This window comes from Asterias rubens, chromosome 19 (assembly GCF_902459465.1).
Source record: "Asterias rubens chromosome 19, eAstRub1.3, whole genome shotgun sequence".
NCBI lineage: Eukaryota > Metazoa > Echinodermata > Asteroidea > Forcipulatida > Asteriidae > Asterias > Asterias rubens.
Genome location: NC_047080.1, coordinates 7816941 through 7840023, shown reverse-complemented (window position 1 = coordinate 7840023; position 23083 = coordinate 7816941). Strand labels below are relative to the sequence as shown.

At 38.5% G+C, this 23083-nt stretch overlaps 2 protein-coding genes across 6 annotated transcripts in view; both read right to left on the bottom strand.

The window, feature by feature from the left end:
• Positions 1-2149: 2149 nt before the first annotated feature.
• On the bottom strand, positions 2150-5857 carry LOC117302980 (microsomal glutathione S-transferase 1-like). Its single transcript, XM_033786990.1, has 3 exons — positions 5387-5857; positions 3149-3222; positions 2150-2693 (listed from the first exon to the last, which is right to left on the bottom strand). The coding sequence occupies exons 1-3, from the start codon at positions 5510-5512 to the stop codon at positions 2450-2452; spliced, it is 444 nt and encodes a 147-aa protein (XP_033642881.1). The 5' UTR covers positions 5513-5857; the 3' UTR covers positions 2150-2449.
• A 6419-nt stretch (positions 5858-12276) lies between these two features.
• LOC117302986 (dynamin-1-like) overlaps positions 12277-23083 on the bottom strand; it is a 38035-nt gene continuing 27228 nt past the window's right edge. For 2 of the 5 annotated variants that reach the window (XM_033787000.1, XM_033786998.1), the window contains exons 12-20: positions 22822-22842; positions 19650-19763; positions 19162-19271; positions 18345-18477; positions 17146-17298; positions 15842-15898; positions 14567-14742; positions 14013-14144; positions 12277-12878 (exon numbers count right to left, since the gene is read on the bottom strand). In XM_033787000.1, coding sequence (XP_033642891.1) covers positions 12812-12878; positions 14013-14144; positions 14567-14742; positions 15842-15898; positions 17146-17298; positions 18345-18477; positions 19162-19271; positions 19650-19763; positions 22822-22842 — 963 coding nt within the window. In that variant the 3' untranslated portion in view covers positions 12277-12811. The remainder of the gene's footprint in view (positions 12879-14012; positions 14145-14566; positions 14743-15841; positions 15899-17145; positions 17299-18344; positions 18478-19161; positions 19272-19649; positions 19764-22821; positions 22843-23083) is intronic. The other 3 variants (XM_033787002.1, XM_033787001.1, XM_033786999.1) reach the window with 2 other exon arrangements.

The following is a 23083-nucleotide window of genomic DNA, read 5'->3' as shown; positions in this document are numbered from 1 at the left end:
GTATATGTTTATGAACAATACAATACTTTTTTGAGTAATTGTTTGTAACGATTTATATGTTTAGAAAATAGATAAAGTTTTTCGGGGGGAATGACTCCGCCTTCCCCTTTTGTGACGTCAATCGAGGCAGACTTTGCCTCGATCGAATATCGAACACACGTACGTGCAATACATGAATGTCCTAGTCGTGAGTTTGTACGTTCCGAAAAAAAGGTTTTTCTCTTGCATTTTCCGGCAATGTGAACAGGTGTTTTGCTGCTGGACAACTAAAGATGGGGTCAGTTTGCAAAGTGGTCCGGTCCGGCGTATTTTCCAGCGCTGTGCAGCAAACACTTCGAGCCGTCGTGCTTCGAGAATCCGGAATACACCACACATTTTGACATGAAGAGAAAAGTTATTGTCTAAAACATGACGCAATTCCAACAATTTTTCCAGCCAGTGGGAAGTCGAAGAAGGTACCTGAAAGACGTGAAGAACCATTGACAGAAGCTTTATTTTGACAAAATACCACTTCCAGGTGACTTTAAAGGAATATATGTCTCATACTTCAAAACGCAACTCCACAAACCTTGCAGGACAAAATACTGAGTGACTTCATACGCCCATAGGTGACTGATGAATCGCAATATAAGAACAGTATTAATAATGGGCTCCGAAGTGAATGAGTTATTTTGTAATAATAGGCCTACCTTTGTCGCCCAAATGCGACGTGGGTGATCATTCTACGTTAAACTTGTGGAGCTTTCCGGAGACTAATTATCACTTGTACTGGACTTGTTTTAAAATTGATGGTTGATTAGTTCAACTAAAAGCTCACTGATTTAAGACGGACATTCTTCAAGGAAAAAGTGGCAATAAACCATCATCTCTAATTTATTTCACTTTGTATTTGATAAGAGATCAATGGATATAGTGCATAGACCCCTTGTCAACCTCGTTCCCAGTGATGTATGATCTCGTCAAGCCATATTTGTTTTTCTCAGAATGCCTTGCTCGTTAGTGAACAGACTGTTTAAGTTGCTCATACGACCACTCCGTTTGCGTGACAGCTTTTAGCCCGTTCGACCACATTTTTTCACTAGAACGTTGTGAGAGTTCGGTGTGATGGGGGTTTTAATACCACAGCGAAAGAGAACAATATTTACCGACGTGTATCAAGTCAAAACACACACTTGACTTTACAAGTTCATACTTTAGTTATCATGAATCAAGTTCAACTCACAATATTTAATTCAATTCATTGTAATCGTGATTACAATGCAGCTTACAAGTTAATACAATACACATTAAAACCATACAAAACACATGTACAGCATTTTTAGTACAAAAATAATTATGTTTAATGTACAATGCTAGTATAAAAACTGCCGTAGGGCACATAGATTGATCCTGCGAATACAGAGTGAACCATGGAAAACACAAGCGTCAATTTTGTCGAGTAAAACAAATTGCAGTATAATAAGAAAATAGGTGGACTAATTTCCGTGTCTTTTTCGTGCATGTTTATTGTGAACAAGGTTCAAACAACTAGGATCTATGTGTGAGTTATTATAAAACGCATTTTGCTCGTGCATTGACCAAGAATATTATCACAAAGTGAAGTCTGGACTATATTCCGTTACTGGAGTAGTCCAGATTTTTACCTGTGCTTATTCTCCGAGATTTGTACTCATATAGTCGACTCCTGCATTTTCAGCACGACTCTGCTGCGGTGAACCAAGAAGATTAGGAGCGACTCAAGGTTGACCCAAATAAATCTTGGTTTCAGACAGGTTAACTTAAAGGAAACGTTGCCTTGGATCGGTCGAGTTGGTCTTTGAAAAGCGTTTCTAACCGTTTGGTATAAAATACATATTATTAGAAAGATGTTGTAAAAGTAGAATAAAGTGATCCACACAAACATGCCTCGAAATTGCACGGTTTTCCTTTTACCTCGTCAACTAACACGGTCGGCCATTTATGGGAGTCAAATTGTTGACTCCCATAAATGGCCGACCGTGTATAGGTTGCACAGTAAAAGGAAAACCACGCAATTTCGAGGCAAATGTGTGTGGATCATTGTATTCTACTTTTTAAACATCTTTCCAACCATACGCATTTTATAAAAAAACGGTTACACACGCTTTTCATAGACCAACTCGTCCGATCCAAGGCAACGTGTTCCTTTAACGTAACATTTACATTAGGTAAGTCTCAGACAAGATTGACGTCTGAAACCAAGGCGCACAGAGTCGTCTCGAATGACTGCAACCGACTTCTAGCTCGTCCAGCTGCTTTGAACTGTTTCAGATCAATTTTGCATGTACTTAATTCAGAATTTGAACTCAGGAGCGCCCGTCAGCGCGACCCAGGAGCGCCTGTCTGAAACGATTGTAATGTTGTTGTAAAAAAAATTACGGAAGCTCAAAATTGACTCAATAAACTATGATACATTCTAAAAATGGGTCTTCTAAACCATGCCGTTCATGAGGACCTGAACCCCCATGGAAATGTTGGCCACGAGCCCGATGGCAAAGGAGAGAGCCCGGCAGGGTTGTGGTAGAGGCGTGAGATAGGCCACGGTGTGGAAGAGTCTAGAAGCTACGAAGACACGAAAGTGCCACGTGGCGGCGAAGACACTAGGGCCAGTAGTGACGTACATCAGACCCAGAATCAGGAAGGGGACGATGTTCTCCAGGTCGTTTCGATGACATCTGTGGGATAACGTGAAATTATAAAGAATAATTTATTCAAAATTCACACAATCTGTGTCTGCTCAACAGCTTTTAAAGACACTTGACACTATTGGTAATTGTCAAAGACCAGTCTTCTCACTTGGTGTATCTCAAGTGCATAAAATAACAAACCTGTGAACATTTTAGTTCAATCAGTCATCGAAGTTGCACCCTTGTCACACAAAGTTGTGTGCTTTCCCATGCTTGATTTCGAGACTTCTAATTCCGAGGCCTCGAAATCAAATTCGTTGATAATTACTTTTTTCTCGAAAACTACCGTTACTTCAGAGGGAGCCGTTTCTCACAATGTTTTATACTATCAACCTCTCCCCATTGCTCTATGCTAATAATTATTACCCAAAAAATCCAAAGCCTTTAGAGAAAAACTGAAGGAACTGATTATTGTGTGACAATGTAAAGACGATGAAACAAACCTTAAAGCTCGGTCCACATCGTCATCCTGCTTCACATAAGGTTTGCCATGAGCATCCTCCTTATTCATAAATACCTATAAAGAGATAATCCATAACGAAAACATTCAATAAAATTCAATTCAATTCAACTTAAAAAGTGTCAATCACCCTCAATAGGCATTTGCAACCAGCTCCATATAAAAACATCAACAGTTATGGCTAGAAATAGACAATATACAATAAAAATTGTTAAAAAATATAAAGATTGTTTCACAAAATGAGAAAGCATGATACGTAAAAATGGTTGAATTAATACTTCTGTAACTGATTTTTACATTCCGTTAAATTTTCACAGGTTTGTTATTTTATGCATATGTTGAGATACACCAACTGTGTCTTTAACAATTACCAATAGTGTCCACTGTCTTTAAGAAATTTTCTGTGAATTTCTCATTAAACTACCTAATTCTTTACGAAATTGTAATTACAAGCAAGCGGTGAATTTAAACTGAACAATTTGTGGCCAGTGTTTATCCCAATACTTGGCGGCCTTTGAAAAAAAAAAAAAAAAACATAAAAAGGCCCCCATCCTCCTCTTTTTGGAAAACCCGGACGATCAACTGCCTTCCATGGTATGATAGAGATCAGCCTGGCGTTACAATTTACCCTCTTGCGGGAGTTTGTCAAGTTCCATTCACTAGAAGATCATACTAAACAAACAAACAAACAAACAAAAGACGAACAATGGAATTCCTATATATATTATGGTTGCTTGCAAACTGCCCGCATGATCGATCACTGCCAATCTCACAAAATGCCTATAGAATTCTCAACCCGCTTTATAAAATGAATTTTTACGAGCAACTAAACACAACTTCCTACTCATTGATATGTGACAAAGCCGAAACAAATTCACATTTACTAGCGGATAGCGCTTTCGTATTTTTCTGTGTCTGTGTACAGTATCTGTGTGGTACAGATCAAACTCTAGTCTTGGTGCAAGACGTTTCTCGTTTCCTTTTCACGCACACCGCGGCCAATTCACCGACAGCGCGCGCGCCGACTCACCTGACTTTAGTTTCTCCGGGGCGGTGAGTGGACTATAAGTCAGGTGAGTCGGTGCGCGCGCTGTCGGTGAATTGGCCGCGGTGTGCGTGAAAAGGAAACGAGAATTGTCTTGCACCAAGACTAATCAAACTCCCGTGGGCCTGCCTACTGCCTGTGGGGCTAATGTGCCAATGTGCAGGTAAAATCTTGAGGTTGAATACTTGGCCTATAGTGACGCCTTTATTGGTGATAAAAATATAAGCATGGAATTTGGCAGACAGTCAGAGATGGTCGGAGTTATGGTCAGAATATGCCATGAGAAACATATACATTTGTATACACCATCTGCACATGTATTGCAGCAGTTTTTTTTAACTGTCCTTAGAAAAAAATGTTGGTGTAAAAAAAAACGCGAGAAATTTTGCAAATTTTCAAAATGGCTGCCGGTGTTATTTAAAAGAGGCGACCAATTTATTGTTTATAAAACAAAACTAAAAAGGTCCTGTAACAAAATATCTTTCTCGTGACATACTCTTTCCATGTGTGTTTAGCCGGATTGAATGACCCTTCATGGAGAGGCTCTAGTCTAGGAGCCAAACTGACAGGGCCCAATTTCATAGCAAGCTGATTAAGCAGACAATTTTGCTTAAGCAACAAAATCCTTGCTTAGTAAAATCAGATTACCGGCCAATACTCCACTCAATTGTTATGCTAAGTAAACAACAGCTAAATACCAGTCACAAGCAATGTATATGAGATGGAATTTTGGCCAGTAATATAACAATTATGTGTAACTGTAAATTAAGCAAGCTATTTTTTGCGAAATTGGGGGGTCCTACTAAAAGCCGACAACTCGCCGACAACTCGTCCAGAGCGCCGACAACAAGTTGCAGACACCTTAAAAACAGCAAACTAACCAACGGTTTATTAAAACAATGCTGTGCACTATTTTATATTAACATAAATACAACGGCTTTACTTCACGAAAAGTCGTAGTTTTGGGCCACGGTAACAACCAGAAATTACAACCGGGGCCCAATTTCGCAAAAAAAGTTTTACCATGGAGGTAGAAATTCTACCTCCATGGTAAAACTTCAACAAACTCCATGTACACACGTTCCTTGTAAAACCACTGCAGCTTTGGGGCTTTAACCACCAACTGGTTCTTTTCGTTTTGACAAATTAAAACGGCATTATTGAAAATAGCCTTACCTTTCTTGTAACTCTCAGATAACCTACACGCAACGAGAGACACATCATCTTCAAAGTAACAGCAGCTGCATAGGTTGTGTACAACCGGAAAACGTGATTGTCTAAGCTAAACAGAGAGGCCGCCATTTTGACAGTTTAATTCAGTTTATAGTGATCAACAACAACGGAGAATTTGTAGCACGATTCTGCTTTGAATAACTCGAAACTGCGAATGCTTCGTTTGTTACAGTAAGTTGTACGGCAAAACTGAGCTTCGTGTGCATGCAGTAAGCCTTTTATCTCGTCCTTCCCAGCCAGGTCTTACACTCAGCTTAGCTTACAACAAGTGCCTTGTCAACAAATAGTGCAATCACTTGTCCTTGATGGTCTTCAATGGGTCAAACCCAACCGATCACCTTTGTGCACAAGTACTGGGTGTGCAAGTACTGCACTGTACACCATTGTTTGTACACACATCCGCCACATGTATTGTTGTATGTATCCGGGTTTCGTAAAAGCATGGAAGAAAATAAAAGCTTGCAATGCAAAGAAAAACATGCACCCAACCCCTTTTCACAGAAGAGGCAAAGAAAATACCAATACCAGTTATAGAGGTTACACGTCTTCCATTGTATTGTTGCCATCACAGTAGTGTAACTTCACTGGAAGATCCGGCCGCTGTTCGTAAAAAAATTAATAGCTTGTAATAAATAATGTGCAGGGAAGTCCCCCATTTTTCACAGACTGAGAGTCTAATATGGACTATCGGTCTTGAAGCATGGATGAAAAATGTTAAAGGAATACGTTGCCTTGGATCGGTCGAGTTGGTCTTCAAAAAGCGTTTGAAACCGTTTGTTATGAAATGCATATGGTTGGACAGATGTTTTAAAAGTAGAATATAACGATCCACATAAGTATCACTAAAAAATGCACGGTTTCCATTTTACGTCGCGAACTAACACGGTCGGCCATTTATGGGAGTCAAAAATTTGACTCCCACAAATCTGAATCTGAATTATATAGTCGGCAAAGCATCCTTTCAGGAAATATCACACCAACTTTTAGACCGTGTAGTCGACGAAGTAAAAAGAAAACCACGCAATTTCGAGGCATGTTCGTGTGGATCGTTGTAAAAGTAGAAAACAATGATCCACACAAACATGCCTTTCTAACATAACGATTTTATAACAAACGGTTACAGAAAGCTTTTTAAGGACCAACTCGACCGATCCAAGGCAACGCGTTCCTTTAAGTAAGTTGCACGGGCGACTGGGGTTGGGGTGGGGTCTATATAGCTACGATTTTATTATATAGTTGATTAATTATTATTCATGCACAAAACTTGATGAGGAAGGATGTAAGGAGACCTCCGGGAACAGCATGAAAAGATGTAATTGTTGTAGATCAGTTTATATTTCTCTCGTAATATCACACCTCTATGCACAGGGCGGTCGGCTTGGTGCACTGGCCGTAGACAAAAAAACAGCCCCCCCCCCTCCCCGAGCTAGACGTTACAGGAGGGGACAACAAATACTAAATGCCAAAACAAGTTTTTAAAAACCTATTTATTCGTTCAATCGCGGAGGAAGGAATTTATTTCTTTCAACAGGAGATCGAGAGCTGGGCCAAGCACAAGCAGCAGATAATATAAACACAAGCAAAGTGTGCTTACCAGAATGGTTATCCGCCAAAATGCCACGTCATCCTGCTTAGTGCTAAAAGCAGAAAGTTGTACATCATAATGTATGCTCAATCAGCTTTATGAAATTTGGCTCCGGTAGCCATATGGGTCTGATAATATGACGGGAGAGATGAGAGGCACGGTGTACAACCTACAAGCAGTTACCTCACATATTGAGCTAGTGGTCCAATGCCACTGACGTCATCATCCAGAAGTCACCGATTGCGCCATTTTGCTTCCAATTTGCTTCTGCATGCAGTTAGACGCCACCACTACCTTTACCTACATTCTGCAATGGGTCGGAACGATCCAAGTATAATCAACAACTAATAGGCAAAACGAAGTTTTAGAAAACAAAAATGTTTGAAAGACCATGCAAGGACAAAATGGAGTACGAGACATCATACGGACAGTAAAACCTGGAATGGGCACAAACTGCTCGAAGAAATATCAACAGATGGACAACAAGAATAATGGACTGGCAATAACCAAGAACATAAGGGAAAGAGATAGACAGATAAGAAGATGTAGAGATGACATCAGAGTTTATGCAGGAGCTACTAGACAATAACTGCAAGAAATAGAAAAAGAATGGCGTCTAAATGAGGAGGGCTATACACTGGATGGACATAGTCTAAATGATGATGATGCAATGACATTTAATGTTAGGTTACCCCCCAAAAACGAAAGCATATAAAAGTCGATATTAAACTTCTACAGGTTGATTCTCCCAAACAAGGATGAGATTTTATTGTACTCTTTCATAATGTCCCTATAAGTTATTAACAACTTAGTATTATCACGTCTAAATACACGCCGAATAATTTGATATTGTTGATTTACGTGCAACCCACCAAGGCGGACAAGGTCGTTCCTCAACCTCTTTTACATAAAATGTTCCATGGTAGAGTTTTAAACGCTATATCGACCTTTATCACGCTGTCACCATCTTGGTCATGTTCCCTATTTCCAATAACAGTAATGACTGCTAACATTCATTGCGCATGGCACCAGACTATTATTTCGTCCAGCCTCAGTTTGGTAACAATGAGTTGGAATGGAGTAAAGTCAAGATGGCCACACCGTGATAAAGGTCTATAGGTGGCAGCGGACTTACCACGTAAATTTCCACTGTTTACTTAGTTCTGAGCATGCGTACATTACCTGATGAGTCTGCTGCCACCTAGCGTCCAAATTCCCCAATTGGAGCAGTTCCCAGTCAACTAAACATTAATTTCAGAACAAATTTACAATACTTGTAATCAATGATATACAACATTTCGTTTCTTCTAATATGTGACGACATTTTGATTGGTACCAGGGCAGTTTGTTTTCCTCGTTTATTTAAAAGCACAAAGGGGAAAATAACTACGAAATACACATAACCAGTTGTTATTTTTAACCTGATAAATTACCATTCTTGTATAAAATACCATTATTAACAAATTGTGCTATACGTGGAAGCACTTTTTACAAATCACCTTTTTTCATTGCCACATCTGATTATATAATGCACGTAATGTACAAGTTTGCCAAGAAAGGGAACCACAGTTTAACAAAACATAGTGACAACTTTTATGCCCAGATGATCACAACTTTTTAATGGTTCAAGTTCATAAAACCATGGACTGGAATTGCTTTGATTAATTCACACAGAATACATTTTTTCTGTTGAACTAATTATTTTTAGGGCGGTTGGGAGACGCCATTTAAACATACAAACAAAAGTTTCACTATTTTATGTTTTTGTTTTTCAAGTGAAACATTTTGGGCAGTTTGTTTTGACATGTTGTACTCTATGAACCTATTAGGATTGGGTATATCTGTCTGTATACACCCTAACCAAACAGTGTGTGTACTCCTATAGTGTCCACCATATCTCAAAAATGCTTTGACATTGATGTCAAAGCACCGCCACCTTTAGAGGTGAAATGATGCAAAACAATGGCTAGCGTAATTATACACCATGAGCAAACCCCTTTGACCTCTAAGAGCTCTGTATTATAATGTGCACGTCTTGTGCGTATCTTAACCTTGGGTTAAGGGCCTAATTACAAGGCTGTGCTTACTGCCAAATTCTGCGATTGCGATACCCATTCTCCATTGCCGACTGTGTAACCTGGAGTATGCACACGCACAAGTAAAAGTAAAATACGCTTGACGTATACAAGACTTGTCATTGGCTCAGCTTGGTGGTCCAGTCATCTGTTGAAAATCTCGGGTTCATTTTAACTTGTTTTCAACAGGACTTGACTACTGAAGAGCAACCAAACACAGCACTTTGATTTTTCTACATAATATGAAGTTTGCAAATTAATAATACTGCAACAGAGTTTACTCAGTAACCACGGCCCAGTTCCACAACTCTGCTTACTGCTAGGTGAACAATTAGCGCATGTAGCAAGAAATGTTTGCTTTTGCGTGTGCGTGGTTCACATCCCTACAACATTCTTTACTTAAAAGCTCTTTTCACACCAGAGCAGTTTAGCAGGGGTCCCGTACTAAATTTGACCATGGTTAAGAAATAAGTTTCACTTAAAAAGTGTGAAAAGACAACAATGTTTGGCCTGTCAAAGGCCCTAGTGAAATCTTCTTAAATTGGCTGGTTTTTATGGACAGTTCAAACAATGTCCTTTCACACGAGTTGCATTTTGTAAAATCCCGCAACCATGCTAAAAATAAGCAAGGGACCCTCGCTAAATTGCCATGGTGTGAAAAGGTATTTCCACAGCTGCTAGTGCAAACATTTGGTCTTTAACCTGTAAGTGGAGAATGGTGACCGTAAGCACAGAATTCTGCAGTAAGCTAACCCATGAAATAATGGCAAAGTATTAAATCTAGCAGTTAAGCAAACTTGAAGTCTAATTCTTTTCAGAACCTTCCATCAAGAGAAAATGATCGAATCACAAAATGGTGGCTACCATAGACCAACACTTAATACATAAGTTTGCGACATGAGACAACTTGTTATCCATTTTGATATATTATAGTACATATAATCATAAATACATTTACATAACATAGCGATTAACTCTCGTTTTCATAAATTTCATATCCATCTCATTATCTGTACATTTTTTTGTTAACTAAAAGAATTTTGTTTACTACAAAAGCATTGAAAGAAATTAGCTGGCATGATTGCTAAAGACCACATAAATTTTTGACGACTCCGATTAAAAAAACAAACCTGAATATGTAAGGATTTGCAGATTTGCAGACATCAAATATTGTAATGCATTGAGCTTATACACTGGCTTTCAAATTAATTTTGGTCAGTTTAACATATTCATTTCAATCACTATTATTAATCTGAAAACACAGGGAAAAAGTTAAGCACTGTTGAAAAAGTTGCTCAAGCCCTTTGAAAGAAGACCTGCCTAAAACGCACGAGCATGTTACTTTATTTCTATAAACAAAATCGCTTGTAAACATTATTGCAAGTGGCTATTTCTGCTGTTTATATAAATAGTCAGTATAATAAGTCAGGTCTGGCATTTCATCTCAGAGAGGGCAAAACCACTTTTAATTTGCAAAGGGCACTTCTATTGGAAAATCGTGAAGTCTATGGGAAACTTTTGAAGGGGCACCAAGGCCAACATCGAGGCAACAGAAGCCATGCCCTCCATGCAATTCCAGCCCTGAATATCAATAAAATGACCCTTTATTATACATCTACAAAATTACTTGTTCTAGGTTCATATTATATGTGTAATAACAACTGATGTGATAGTTAAATCAAAAGGCAGTCATTTTAATATCATTTTCATTTTGTGGTAAATGGAAACATGATAAAGTATATGCATCTTTATTTACAGAGAATTCTCAGACCATGTCACAGGGTGTGGTAAATTACATGGGTTCCCATGACATATGCTGATAAAAGGGAACCATTTTCTGCTACAGCAACCGTAAAGCCGGGTTCTTACTTTGCTTGAATTGCAAAACTAAAGCGAATTTCCCCGCATCACAACTGGGAAAAAATGTGTTCCTGATTGTGGTACGAACTTAGCTTACCACTCAGATGCACCGCCTGATGTTTTGCCAAATTAACATTAAATTTAGACACTTCAGGAATAAGAATAAGCTATAAATGATAGTTCAGTTGCAAGTACAACCATGTATTTTTAGGTGGTTTTTTTTCCTCTTGAAGAAGTATGTTCGAACCATCAAGACCAAACCAGCACTTTTCAGAGCCAACACTCCCTCAAAAGAGATTTAATACATGGTTGTACCCGCAAGCTTAATATTATTTATAGTTTATTTTTTTTTTATTATTTCACACCATGTAAAGCTTAAAAAATCACCTACACTTCAGGAAGTTGTACACTTTCATTTCAGATACTGAAAGACAAAACACTCATCATCGATGAGTAATAATTGGCCAAAGGATATATTTTAGTTAGTGTCTGGACCTGACCTTACCTTACCGGCAGCCATGCACGAACACCTTTCATTTTGCATTTTTAAGTATTTCTTGAATTTTGGCATGGTATAAAGAGATCGTATTTTATATAACTTTGTTTTGAAATGACATCATTTGTCAAAAGTCGCTTGAAGAGAACATTGTAAGTTTGTTTTGTCTTTCGGTGAACAATTGGGCAATACAATGTTTTACTCGGGGCCCCCGTCTAGTTTTGGCAAACTTAATTAAACCATGATCCCTAACTCTAGCTCTATCCTTCAGGGCCCAATTTCATTGAGCTGCTTAAGCACACAATTTGCTTTAGCTTAAAAAATACCTTGCTTAGAAAAATAAGTTTACCTCGATTAATATGCTAAGCAAACAGCAGCAAAATACCAGTCACAATCAATGTATATTGCATGGAGATTGCACGAGTAACATGTGTAAAACAAGCAAGCTATTTTCTAGCTTAAAGGAACACGTTGCCTTGGATCGGTCGAGTTGGTCTTCGAAAAGCGTTTGTAACCGTTTGTTACAAAACACACATGGTTATAAAGATGATTTAAAAGTAGAATACAATGATCCACACAAATTTGCCTCAAAATTGCGTGGTTTTCCTTTTACTTTGCAAACTAACACGGTCGGCCATTTATGGGAGTCAAAAATTTGACTCCCATAAATGGCCAACCGTGTTTGTTTGCAAAGTAAAAGGAAAACCATGCAATTTTGAGTGATACTTGTGTGGATCATTACATTCTACTTTTAAAACATCTTTCCAATCATATGCATTTTATAACAAACGGTTACAAATGCTTTTCAAAGACCAACTCGACCGATCCAAGGCAACGTGTTCCTTTAAGCAAATTTTTTGCTTAAGCAGCTCTATGAAATTGGCCCCTGGTTTTCACCAGAAGGCATAACATTTCTATTACAAATGGTCAAACCTTCATGACTTTAGAGATTGATTTGAACTTGAAGCAATGCCAAACTGGGGGGAAAGCCAAGCCAAGATGTCATTATGTCCTGGGCCAAATTTCATAAAGCTGTCAAGCAGGAAATTCTGCTATGCAAATTTCTTTGCAAAGCAAAAATTGAGTTGGGCACCAGCCACAACAATGCAAACTGAATGAAATCTTGGCTGGTAGCCTATTTCTGCTAAGCAATACTTTTCTGTACTTGGCAAATTTTTGTGTTTACAGGTTTTATGAATTGGGCCCAGATACTGTAATACTAAGAGAGTGGTCACATGGATGTCTAATGGGCGTACTAGGCTGGTTCTAATGGGGACTCAAAATATCTGGAAACAAAAGTGACAAAATACACCTTTCCAAACAGCACAAACATCTGACGAAACAATAGGTGATCACATTGGACGAGCTGGTACGGCTGGTCGGCCTGGAATAGGAGGAGCTGATCCACCAGCTGGACGCCTTCAAGAAAAAGAAGAAGAAAAAAGATCATACAGTTTAACAATTTGAGCCCGAGTCGTGTCAAGTCTCCTTGAGCATGGGTCTGGGTACTTTTGTAGGACACAAAACACAATGGCTACAGATTTACATTAAACTTACACAGTTTAACAAATAATGATGGTATACGGCTTCCCTTAAAATATTACTTGTTGAGGTGATGTAGTTTTTGAGAAATGAGTAAAACAAGTCACGAACAAAAATTTGTCTCTGAAAGACAAAAATTATTTTAGCATGTAAAACGTATTTTTGTGACATTGTTTTACTCATTTCTCAAAAACTACAGCACCCCAGCTAGTAATATTTTAAGGTAAGCTTTCTACTATCGATATCTTCAAACGGTGAAAGTTTAATGTAAATCTGTGGATATTGTGTTTTGTGTTACAACAAACATTCTTGCTTTGGATTGAACGTTAAGTCGCAGATGGCATGTGTTGAGTTTTATTTCTTTAATACATTTTGCTTCAATACACAACGATGAGTTGTGTGGCCATGCGGTCACGCGCTGGACTCGACCTCTGAGGTTTCTGATCAGCAGAGTGTGGGTTCAAGTCTCAATCGTGTCAAGTGTCCTTAAGCAAGACACTTTGGATGGAATGTAAAGTCGTTTGTCCTATGTGTTGTGTAATGCACGCACAAGAACCAAGTAATCAAGTGCGCCGCAGAATCTTGTAAGGAGCTTTGTTGGGCCTCATAACTACAAAAGAACATGAAAAACCTGATCTAGATCTGGGCCAAATTTCATGGAAGATCGGCGCTCTCGGAAGCAGGGAATTCTGCGCTTAGGTCAAGTGTATTTCACAGGTTAGCAGGGAACTGTGCGCAAGCATACTTATCGTTACTAAGCATTCTACACTAACACAGCTAGCGCAGAAATTCGGCGCTTGCATGTAAGCAGAGAATAGTGCAGGCGTTAAGCAGAGCCATGAAATTGGGCCCAGGTTGGACTTCTCAGTTGCAGTACAACAGAGACTAGAGTCCTACCATGGCTAGCAGAGTGCAATCATTTCAGTCCTCTAGTATACATGTACTCTCCTCCAAATAGATAAATGCATCGGAAAGGGAAATGTTAAAAGTGTCCAGAATGTTGTGACTTACTTTGGGACCGATGGAGCATGTCTAGCCGGCATATCCGGCCGGCTTGGGATGAGAGGAACAGAAGCTCCAGGTCTGGATGGAGGGGCGTGAGTGGTCCTCCTTGCACCTCCTGCAGCTGCTGCTGGAGTAGGACTGTCACAAGTCAAAACAAAAATACATCATTAATAAGAATAACAAATAGGATTTGAAACTTTGCATGGTGGAAGTATAACTAAGAGAGGTTTGCAGTGACACCATGTGAATATCTCTTCTGAGTAGTTTTGGTTCTGAAAAAACTCGGTGGTTAACGACTTAACGTTTGGGTCGACAGCCCAAATCACTTAAGTGTAACCCTCACTAAAAGTGGCTGTCCGGCCTTGTAAACCATTACATGGTGCTCGGATTTAGGTCTCAAAATTAAATCGTAGTCCCACTATGGGAAATACTGTGCTCCAGCACCAGGAGTGTCACTGAGTGAAGGATATGTGCGCTATTTAAGAAGCCATTATTATTTTGATTATTATTATATGAGGCAATATCTCATAAACCCCCCACTAATTTGTGTCAATACTTACCCGTTAGCAAATGGTTTAATCAAGTCATCGTTGTCAACAGGGGGCGGGAGAGGAATGGACTTGGTAGTCATGTTGATATCGCCAATGATCTTGAGGGCCTCCTTGGTCGTATGATACATCTTCAGCATCTCCTCTCGCCTCTGAGCTTCCTCAGCCGACTCCTCCATCAAAGCATCCTAAGAGCAAAGACAGAATCCATTAAAGGAACTGGACACTATTGGTATTTCTCAAAATAATCGTTAGCATAAAAACTTACTAAGTATCAAGCAATGGAGAGCTGTTGATAGTATGAAACAAGTAACTTAGTTTTTGAGAAAAAAGTAATTTTCCCGAAAAAAGTAATTTTCCACTAAAATATTTGAATTTGATTTTGAGACCTCAGAATAAGTATTCATCTGAAAGCACACAATTCGTGTGACAAGGGTGTTTTTTCCCCCCATTATTATCTCGCAACTTTGACAACCAATTGAGTTCAAACTTTCACAGGTTTGTTATTTTGTGCATATGTTGAGATACACCAAGTGAGAAGACTGATCTTTGACAACCGTAGGTGTCCAGTGTCTTAAAGGGTGGGTGTACTGTACCTTTGGTTTTTGGAAAACTTTTTTCTGAAATGTTTCAATCTTATATAAATGTAGATACATACAATAAAACTGACCCATGATAATTTGTCACGTTTTTGAGACAGCGCTAAAAATCTGGAGTGAATACTTCCAAGCAGGAAAATAATCCCTACTAGGAATACACATTATCCTACACATTTTGGTAAAGCTTCTTAGCTTCAAATTGTTTTGGGAAAACAAATGACACATTTTTCCATATCTGCAGTAGTTTGAAGTGAAGTGTTTCTCAAAATGCATTATAGTATCCAAATCAAGCTGCAGTACTTACAGTGGAAGTTTTTATTTACATTAATTTTTAGAGTCATTACCAAATAGATACAGACCCTTTAAAGCTGGGTCATAGATTGTTTTTGTCAAGTAATGCTGCTTTATTGCAAAAATTATCAAGAAAGATACAGTAAAATCACATGCAACATCTTAATACAGCGTCTACATGTTGAAAAGACAGCAAAAAAAAGTTGTCACAGCATGTTCACAAAAACACCAAATTCATCCATGTTAAAGTAGGTGACAGTGGATACAACAGCCACAGCATTCGCAAACGGACACCAACCCTTACAAATCTGACACAATTTTAAAAACCATCATGTGCAAATTAGATCTCCTACATGTATGTTTACAAAGCTATCTGTATGGCTAAACCTATCCCTACCTGATCTCCAGTTGAGTAAAGATGGGCCAACAGTTCACCAAGAATAAAATCCTTTGTCTGAAATGAACAAAATACAAACACAAAAATTGAAATTACCAAGTCAAGTAATGAGATACATGTAAGATAACAAGTTGTTTATAGTGCATTTATCTAATAATAGGTATTCGAGGAACCTACAAAAACATTCTATTACAGATTTTTGAATTTTTTCGATGTCCAATTCTTGTTGGATTTCTGTCAGACTGTATTTTTTTGTGGCAGACATGGTTTTATGGGCTGAATGGCACACAGTTCATACAGTATCATACATAAACTATCTGTTTTATGTACTCAAACAGTGTCGGTAACCCCCAAAAAATTGGGTATTTTAGGTTCAAAATGCAAAAAGAAGTGGCACTGAAAAAATGTTAATGAGGAGATGCATGTATATTAATTTTGGTTTTACCCATATACACCGATGTGTGTTAGCACTGTATACTCAGTACTTTCCCGAGCTCTGTGAAAATAATCACAGGCATACCTTCGCAATTCTGGAGCAGTGTCTTACCAACAAGACCACCAAGATTATCCGGTAGCTAAAATCCCGTCCAAAATGCTTGGGCCACCCATTCCTAACGTTACAATAACCATTCCCTGTTCACTTCCCCCTAAAAAAACATTCTCTCCCCCAACCCCGCTCAATGTTGACTTGAACGCAGAAGACGGTGCAATTGGAACGCAGAAGCCAGGCAATTGGAACGCAGAAGACCGTACAATTGGAACGCAGAAGATAGTGCAATGAGAACCAACATTGAAAGGGGGCAGGGGGCCCCAAGGAGATATGGCCGGGATTGTAGAGGCAGTTTGAATACTATATTTAAGCAGCTGGTACCATATATTAGATATGCTGTAAGTGTCACGGCTAGCACGGCCAAGCGGTTAAGAGCACCGAATTCAAACTCTGGTGTTTCTGATCAGCAGAGTGTGGGTTCGAATCCCCAGCCAAGATACTTGTGTCCTTAAGCAAGAAACTTAACCATTGATTTGTCCTTCGAATGGGACGTAAAGTCGTTGGTCCCATGTGTTGTGTAAACGATGTAAAAGAACCCAAGGCACTTTCCGGGGGTTCGTCCTTGTGTTCCTGGCTGGATTGGCAGCATGCTGCGCCGAAGCACCTTGTAAACCATTACATGGTGCAAAGGATTAGGTCTAAAAATTCAAACTTCGTTCCGCTCACCTTTCCGTAGAAATACCTGGCGCTTTGTATCCTTTGGCAAAAGGCGTGTTATAAATAGTTATTATTAGTATTGCTAGTAACTACTTACATCGTTGATAGTAAGATGCATACACGTCTTAGGGACTAGATCTCTGATCTGTTTGCTGATGATCTTCATGTAAGAATCCACTAGGTTACGGATTGTCTCCACTTGTCTCTCTAGCTGTGGGTCCATGGAGCCCATGGATTCACCGGATGACTGCTAGGAAAGAATAACAATTCAATGAGAGACAAACAAGGTCAATTTATATTGTTTTGGACAGACTTTTGGCGGATGATAAGTACAGCTGGAACAACTTAAACTTTTCCAAATTATTTTTGCTGACATGTAGACGGCCGACATTTATAACCACCCTGACTTTCCATGTCACACGAGGCAATTTACAGGCAACCAGTTGCAGGCAATCTCAAAGGAGAGAATCGGCCACATTTGAATATTCACATAACTTTCTTAAAAATCGTAAGACATTGTGAAAAAAAAATACTTGTATGCTACCAAAGTGGTCCTGTTACAAGCACTGCATTTGGTTGCCTCCAAGTTGCATGCAAAAGTTGCCACGTGTGACAAGATGCTTCGCAACAACAGGTCCTGGAAAACATGCCTCGTAAAATCCCTTTGCAGAGGTTATTGTGTAATCCCTGATTCCAGACTTTTGTCTTGTCGTTGTACAAATGTGGCATACAAAAATAGACAGGCTGTCACCATTGTTTGTAAATATATTTGGCTCAGGATAGGAAGTCCGAGTGATCCGAGATTCCAGCATACTATTGCAGATTTTAGGTCACGGCTCACAACCGAGTTCTGCAAATCACAATGAGTACCTGCTCACTTTTTCTCACACAGTAACAACAAATCCCAGAACTTATTATGAGAACCTTTGTTTCTTTCCTTTATCTTTCCTTAAAGGCCGAGTCACACTGCAGCGATAACGATCACGATGTAAAGAGAACGCATTCTATTGCGTGTGCGTATTCTGCGTGGAGCAATTCAACCAAATAATGCGTTTTCTTTGAGTCATGATCAGTAGGATTTGAAACTTTGCATTGTGGAAATATGGTATGGAAAGGTTTGCAGTAACACCATGTAATGACTATCTCTAAATGAGTTGGGGTGGTTCTGAAAAGAGCCGTTGGTTTCAACTCGATGTTTTCACCAGTATGCTCCAATCATCTTCTGGAGAAAAGTATGATCGTTATAATCGCTGCAGTGTTACTCGGCCTTAATTTAGGAACATATGGAGGACCAACCGCTCCTTCCTCGCTTTCATCCTTGGTTCGTTCTGGGTAGACGCCAGCGCGGAGGAACGACGCCTTCCAGCTGTCTACTTCCTCAGCAGTATCACATGACAATTCAAGCTGCTTGTAGTCCTTGTAAACATTCCTTTGGATGTGACAAATGAAAAAATTATAAGAAATCCAATCGAAGATTTGATTTAAAGACACTAGACACTATTGGTAATTCTCACTTGTTGTATCTAACCATATGCACAAAATAACAAACCTGTGAAAATTTGAACTCAATTGGCGAGATAATAATGGAAGAAAAAACACTCTTGTCACACAAAGTTGTGTGCTTTGAGATGCTTGATTTCGGGACCTCAAAATCTTATTTGTGAAAAATTACCTCTTTCTAGTAAACTACCTTACTTCAGAGGGAGCAGTTTCTCACAATGTGTAATACTAGAAACAGCTCTCCAGGGCTTGTTACCAAGAAGATGGTTTATGCTAACAGTTATTTTGAGTTATTACCAATAGTGTCCACTGCCTTTAAGTACTAGATCAAAAGGGGAAACTGACAATATAAAGAAGGGGTAAACAAAGAAAATTTGACAGAGAAGTGTTTTTCAGATTCAAATATTTTAGTGAGAAATTACATCTTTCTCATAAACTATGTTACTTCAGAGGGATTTATTTCTCACAATGTGCTGTACCATCAACAGCTCTGCATTACTTTGCTGGTTACTACATGTCCATTTAAGGAAGATTTATGCCAATATATTTTTAGTAATTACCAAAGGTGTTCAGTGCCTTTAATGACAGTGCACACTTGTTTATTAAACTTTACCTTTGGTCGGGTAAGAAGAGAGCAAAGGTTTGTCGGCGAGACATGAATCCTGACTCCATATCGCGCAGTCTCAGACCGTCTAATGGCAGCATGTACTTCTTGTCTTTTTCCTGAAATGTTGATTAAAAAAAAAATCCAGTTTACCAAGACTTCAGCCAAGGATGATCTTAACCAGTTAGCGCTAACAGAAGTGTATAAACACAAATATATTTTTTGCCAGTGATTAACCAATCGCGAGTTCAACCAAAACAGTTTTTGGTTACAAACGTGAAAACACACCTCATAACTGTGCAAGTCTTTCATGTATTTTCTTGTGACAATCGGAAATTTAGTTTTTCCACCTGGATCAAATGCGCAAGACTGGCACACCATTAAATGTTTTCAACAAATTTTAGGGGGAAAAATCATAATAGTATGCCATAATCATGCCTGCAATATGTACTATATAGCAATCACTTTATATTTGATAGATTACTGATATTACTCACCTCTGCATCTTTAAACCATGAGATACTTTCTGCCGTCAGAACAAACCAGTAATCCTTGGAACCGCCCTTCATGAAGCTGATATTATGCATATTCATGTATCCTTTGCGAATAACCTGAATGAAAATCCAACATCATTAAATGATACACAAAGTGGTAATCCAAGCAATGGTGATTCAAGTGACAATCAGAGTTAAGCCTCATGACAACTTCGTTGTGACTCGCATAACACAGACCATGAAATTCACATGTAGTATCTATTATTGTTTGATTATTATTAACATTATTCCTGGTAATAAAACGACGAATGCCTCATACTAAGGATGCCTGAACAAGCTTGAGGAAACCTGTACTTTCAATTTAATTCACTTTATTATCCCTGATGGGATACTCATTTCAAGGGTGCTTGCTATATGAACCAGAATGAGGTTAACCCTTACTACTCCTGGGGTCGATTTCAAAAAGAGTTGGGAATAGTGTTAAATTAGGACTAGTCCTAGGAGATGTTAAAAACTTAAGGCTAGTCCCTACGTTAGGACTGTGTCCGAAACGACGACTTCGGCTACAGCTACGTCTAGATCAGCGCGTCTACCAGTGTTGAAGAATAGGCAGACGCCTGGATCTAGCCGTAGCTGTAGCCGAAGTCGCCGTTTCGGACACGGCCTAACTCCTCTTAACTTGAGATAAGACTAGTCTTAACTATTTGTGAATCCCACCCTAGATGCGTGTTCCGAGTTCTTTGAACTGCTTAAGCTCGCTTCATACTTCCTGAGATTGCGAAGCCAATTTTGACATCACAAGGCTGCTTTTTGCAGTTAACATTCCACAGAAGTTAAACGCAGATCAACTGTTGCGAATTTGTGACACCAAAATTCACTTCACAAATGTATTCACAGGAAGTGTGAACCGGGCTTTAACCAATCCCAGTACATGGAACCTAGGGCTCAAAATGACGCAGTCAGTTTTTTCCTCAAGGACGCTAGTGCTAAGAACGGGACTCGAATTCACTCTGCTGATGCGAAACACCAGAGCTTGAGTATGGTGCTCTTTACTGCACCTAACAACACGTCTCAAATGGTAATATTATACAGTATTGGCACCTACGGGATTGGATAGTCATTGGATATAAGCCAACCTTTGCTCTAGTGTATCATTTTTACGCCTGTAAATGTCAGACATGCAACTTTCTAATTGCAAAAAAGAGTACATGGTAGATCACACTTAACTTTTGTACAGTGTTTTTCAGTTTTTAACGCACTGTTTTGAAAAGAAAAAAAATCAGCTGATGGGCTAAAAATTTGCATGCCTGAAAATGTTGAACTATTCTTAGCAAACCAAGTGACCACCAGAAATGAAACCAAAAGTGCAGTTATATTTTAGAGTGGTTTCAGACTCGGATGTTTCAGAATTAGATAAAAGAATCAAGGTGCATCATGAAGTGTGACAATCGTGGTGTTTTAAAACAACACATTCCTAAATGGACATTCACAAATAAAACAAACTCGCTAAGAGGCAAACTGAGACAAACAAATCCTACTTTGATCCAGTAGGCTGTAGGCGAAGCTTGAACAAATTGGACAAAGAAATAAAAAAAGTTTTCAAGTGATATTTCTTGTCTTTACTTAAAATACCATCTCTTCTGCTCGTTTTTTTTTTTAATGGCCTCAACTGAAGCAAGAAATGGGAAATGAAGTAAACAAATTCTGTTTATAAAAGGTTAAAGACAAAGTTTGAAAAACAAATTGGTTTATCAAGTTAGTGAATACAGTGTACATGTAGCTTGAAGTTCAACAGCATGGATCAAAATAAGACGACTCTAACGATACACATCTCTGTTAACCATTATGGTTACTTGAAACAGAAAACACAACACAGCATAAAACAACAAAATAAACAAGAATGGCTGGTGAAGAAAGAAAGATGCTGAGAGAAATAAAATAGATTGAAAGAAATGGAAATAGATGTTCCTATCATAGTGGCTGCTTATATAGCCCTTGTAACCATCACTCAGTGACGCTTCAACATTCAGTATTTTGTAACTAAGCAGTTTTGTTAGCAAATACGACATGTCAGACCATCATTTTTAAGGAGTTTGAGTTTAATCACACTTATCTATACATGGAAACGCTTTCTATACAGAGTCAAAAATAGCATTCCTTAAAATTGAAAGTGGAATTTACAAAAAAAGGGCAAACCAGATAATTACTCACAGCAGGAAATGAGCAATGGATGTGGAGTTTATTTGCTTTGAACATGTACCACATTTTCGCCACTCCAACACTGCACACGTTTTATGGATCATCAGGATTTGCAAAGTACATGTTTTTAATAAGGGCTCCATGAAATGTAATTGTTTTAAAAACAAGGATTGAAATGTTATTGGAAAACAAAACCCTGAACTGAGAGCGCAAAGCGTGAAAGCTTGCAAGCGCAAAAACTTGGCAAGTGTACAGCCTGCTTATATATACATTTATCTTTGGTTTTAAATGCCCTAGATGTACTCTTCAATTTTTTTTTAATTTTTTTTTTTTTTTTTGGGGGGGGGGGGGGGGTTCCATATAGTTTTGCTTTTCATGTTTTTATGAACTGGGAAAAAACCCACCCTGATTTCTGGTTTAAAACAGAGAAATCAGATACATGTTACCTAAATGCCCATACGCTTTATTTTCAATTTAAATTTTGCCATTTGTGTTTTTTTTTTTTTTTCATGCCTTTTTCTCATTTTATGCTAAAGCGAGTTTCCATAGGTTCATAAGCAAAGTGTTTGATGTTATGTCAAGTAGAAATATCAATGTTGCCATTTAGGATATTTCGCTGTCCTAAACATTCTTTTCTCTAGTGGTTATTGTGTCCGTTCGTAACCTTTTCTCACAAATTCGTTTAACAAGCAAATGTTGGGGTTAATAATTTTTTATTTTTTAATATTTTTTTTAAGAATAGAAATTAAATAAGTGTCTTCCTGACGTCACATCACCGCAACAGCGCCCCCACTTGTCCAAATAAGAGATCAACATTTTTATGAATGTTTACAGAAACTCACTTTTCTTTTGAAATTAACCATAATAGTCGTCAGTTAGTTTTGATAAGGGGATTATAAGGTAAATGTAGTTAACAAAATATTCCTCAATTAGAACCTTCGGTTATTATGTCAAAAATAATAGACATAAAACTTACTTGGTGATGAGCACTGGAGAGCTGTTGATATTACAAAACATTGTTAGTAACCCGGCCTTTAAGGTAATGTAGTTTCAGAGAAAGGGGTAATTTTAACCACTAGATTTGAATCAAAGGTTCAAAGAACACTCTATAATTCAAAGGAATTCTATAAAATGAAGGACTGACATGTGGATGTTTTTGGATGAATGCATGGATGAGATAACGCTTGATTGACTGTTAATAATGAATTAATTACAATGGATGATGTTCCAACATCTCC

Coding starts and splice junctions, on each gene's coding strand:
- LOC117302980 (XM_033786990.1), bottom strand. CDS start 5,512: ATGGCGGCCTCTCTGTTTAGCTTAGACAATCACGTTTTCCGGTTGTAC. Junction 3,223..5,386: donor ATCTGAGAGTTACAAGAAAG/GTAAGGCTATTT, acceptor ATCTCTTTATAG/GTATTTATGAATAAGGAGGA. Junction 2,694..3,148: donor GATGTGGACCGAGCTTTAAG/GTTTGTTTCATC, acceptor GTTATCCCACAG/ATGTCATCGAAACGACCTGG.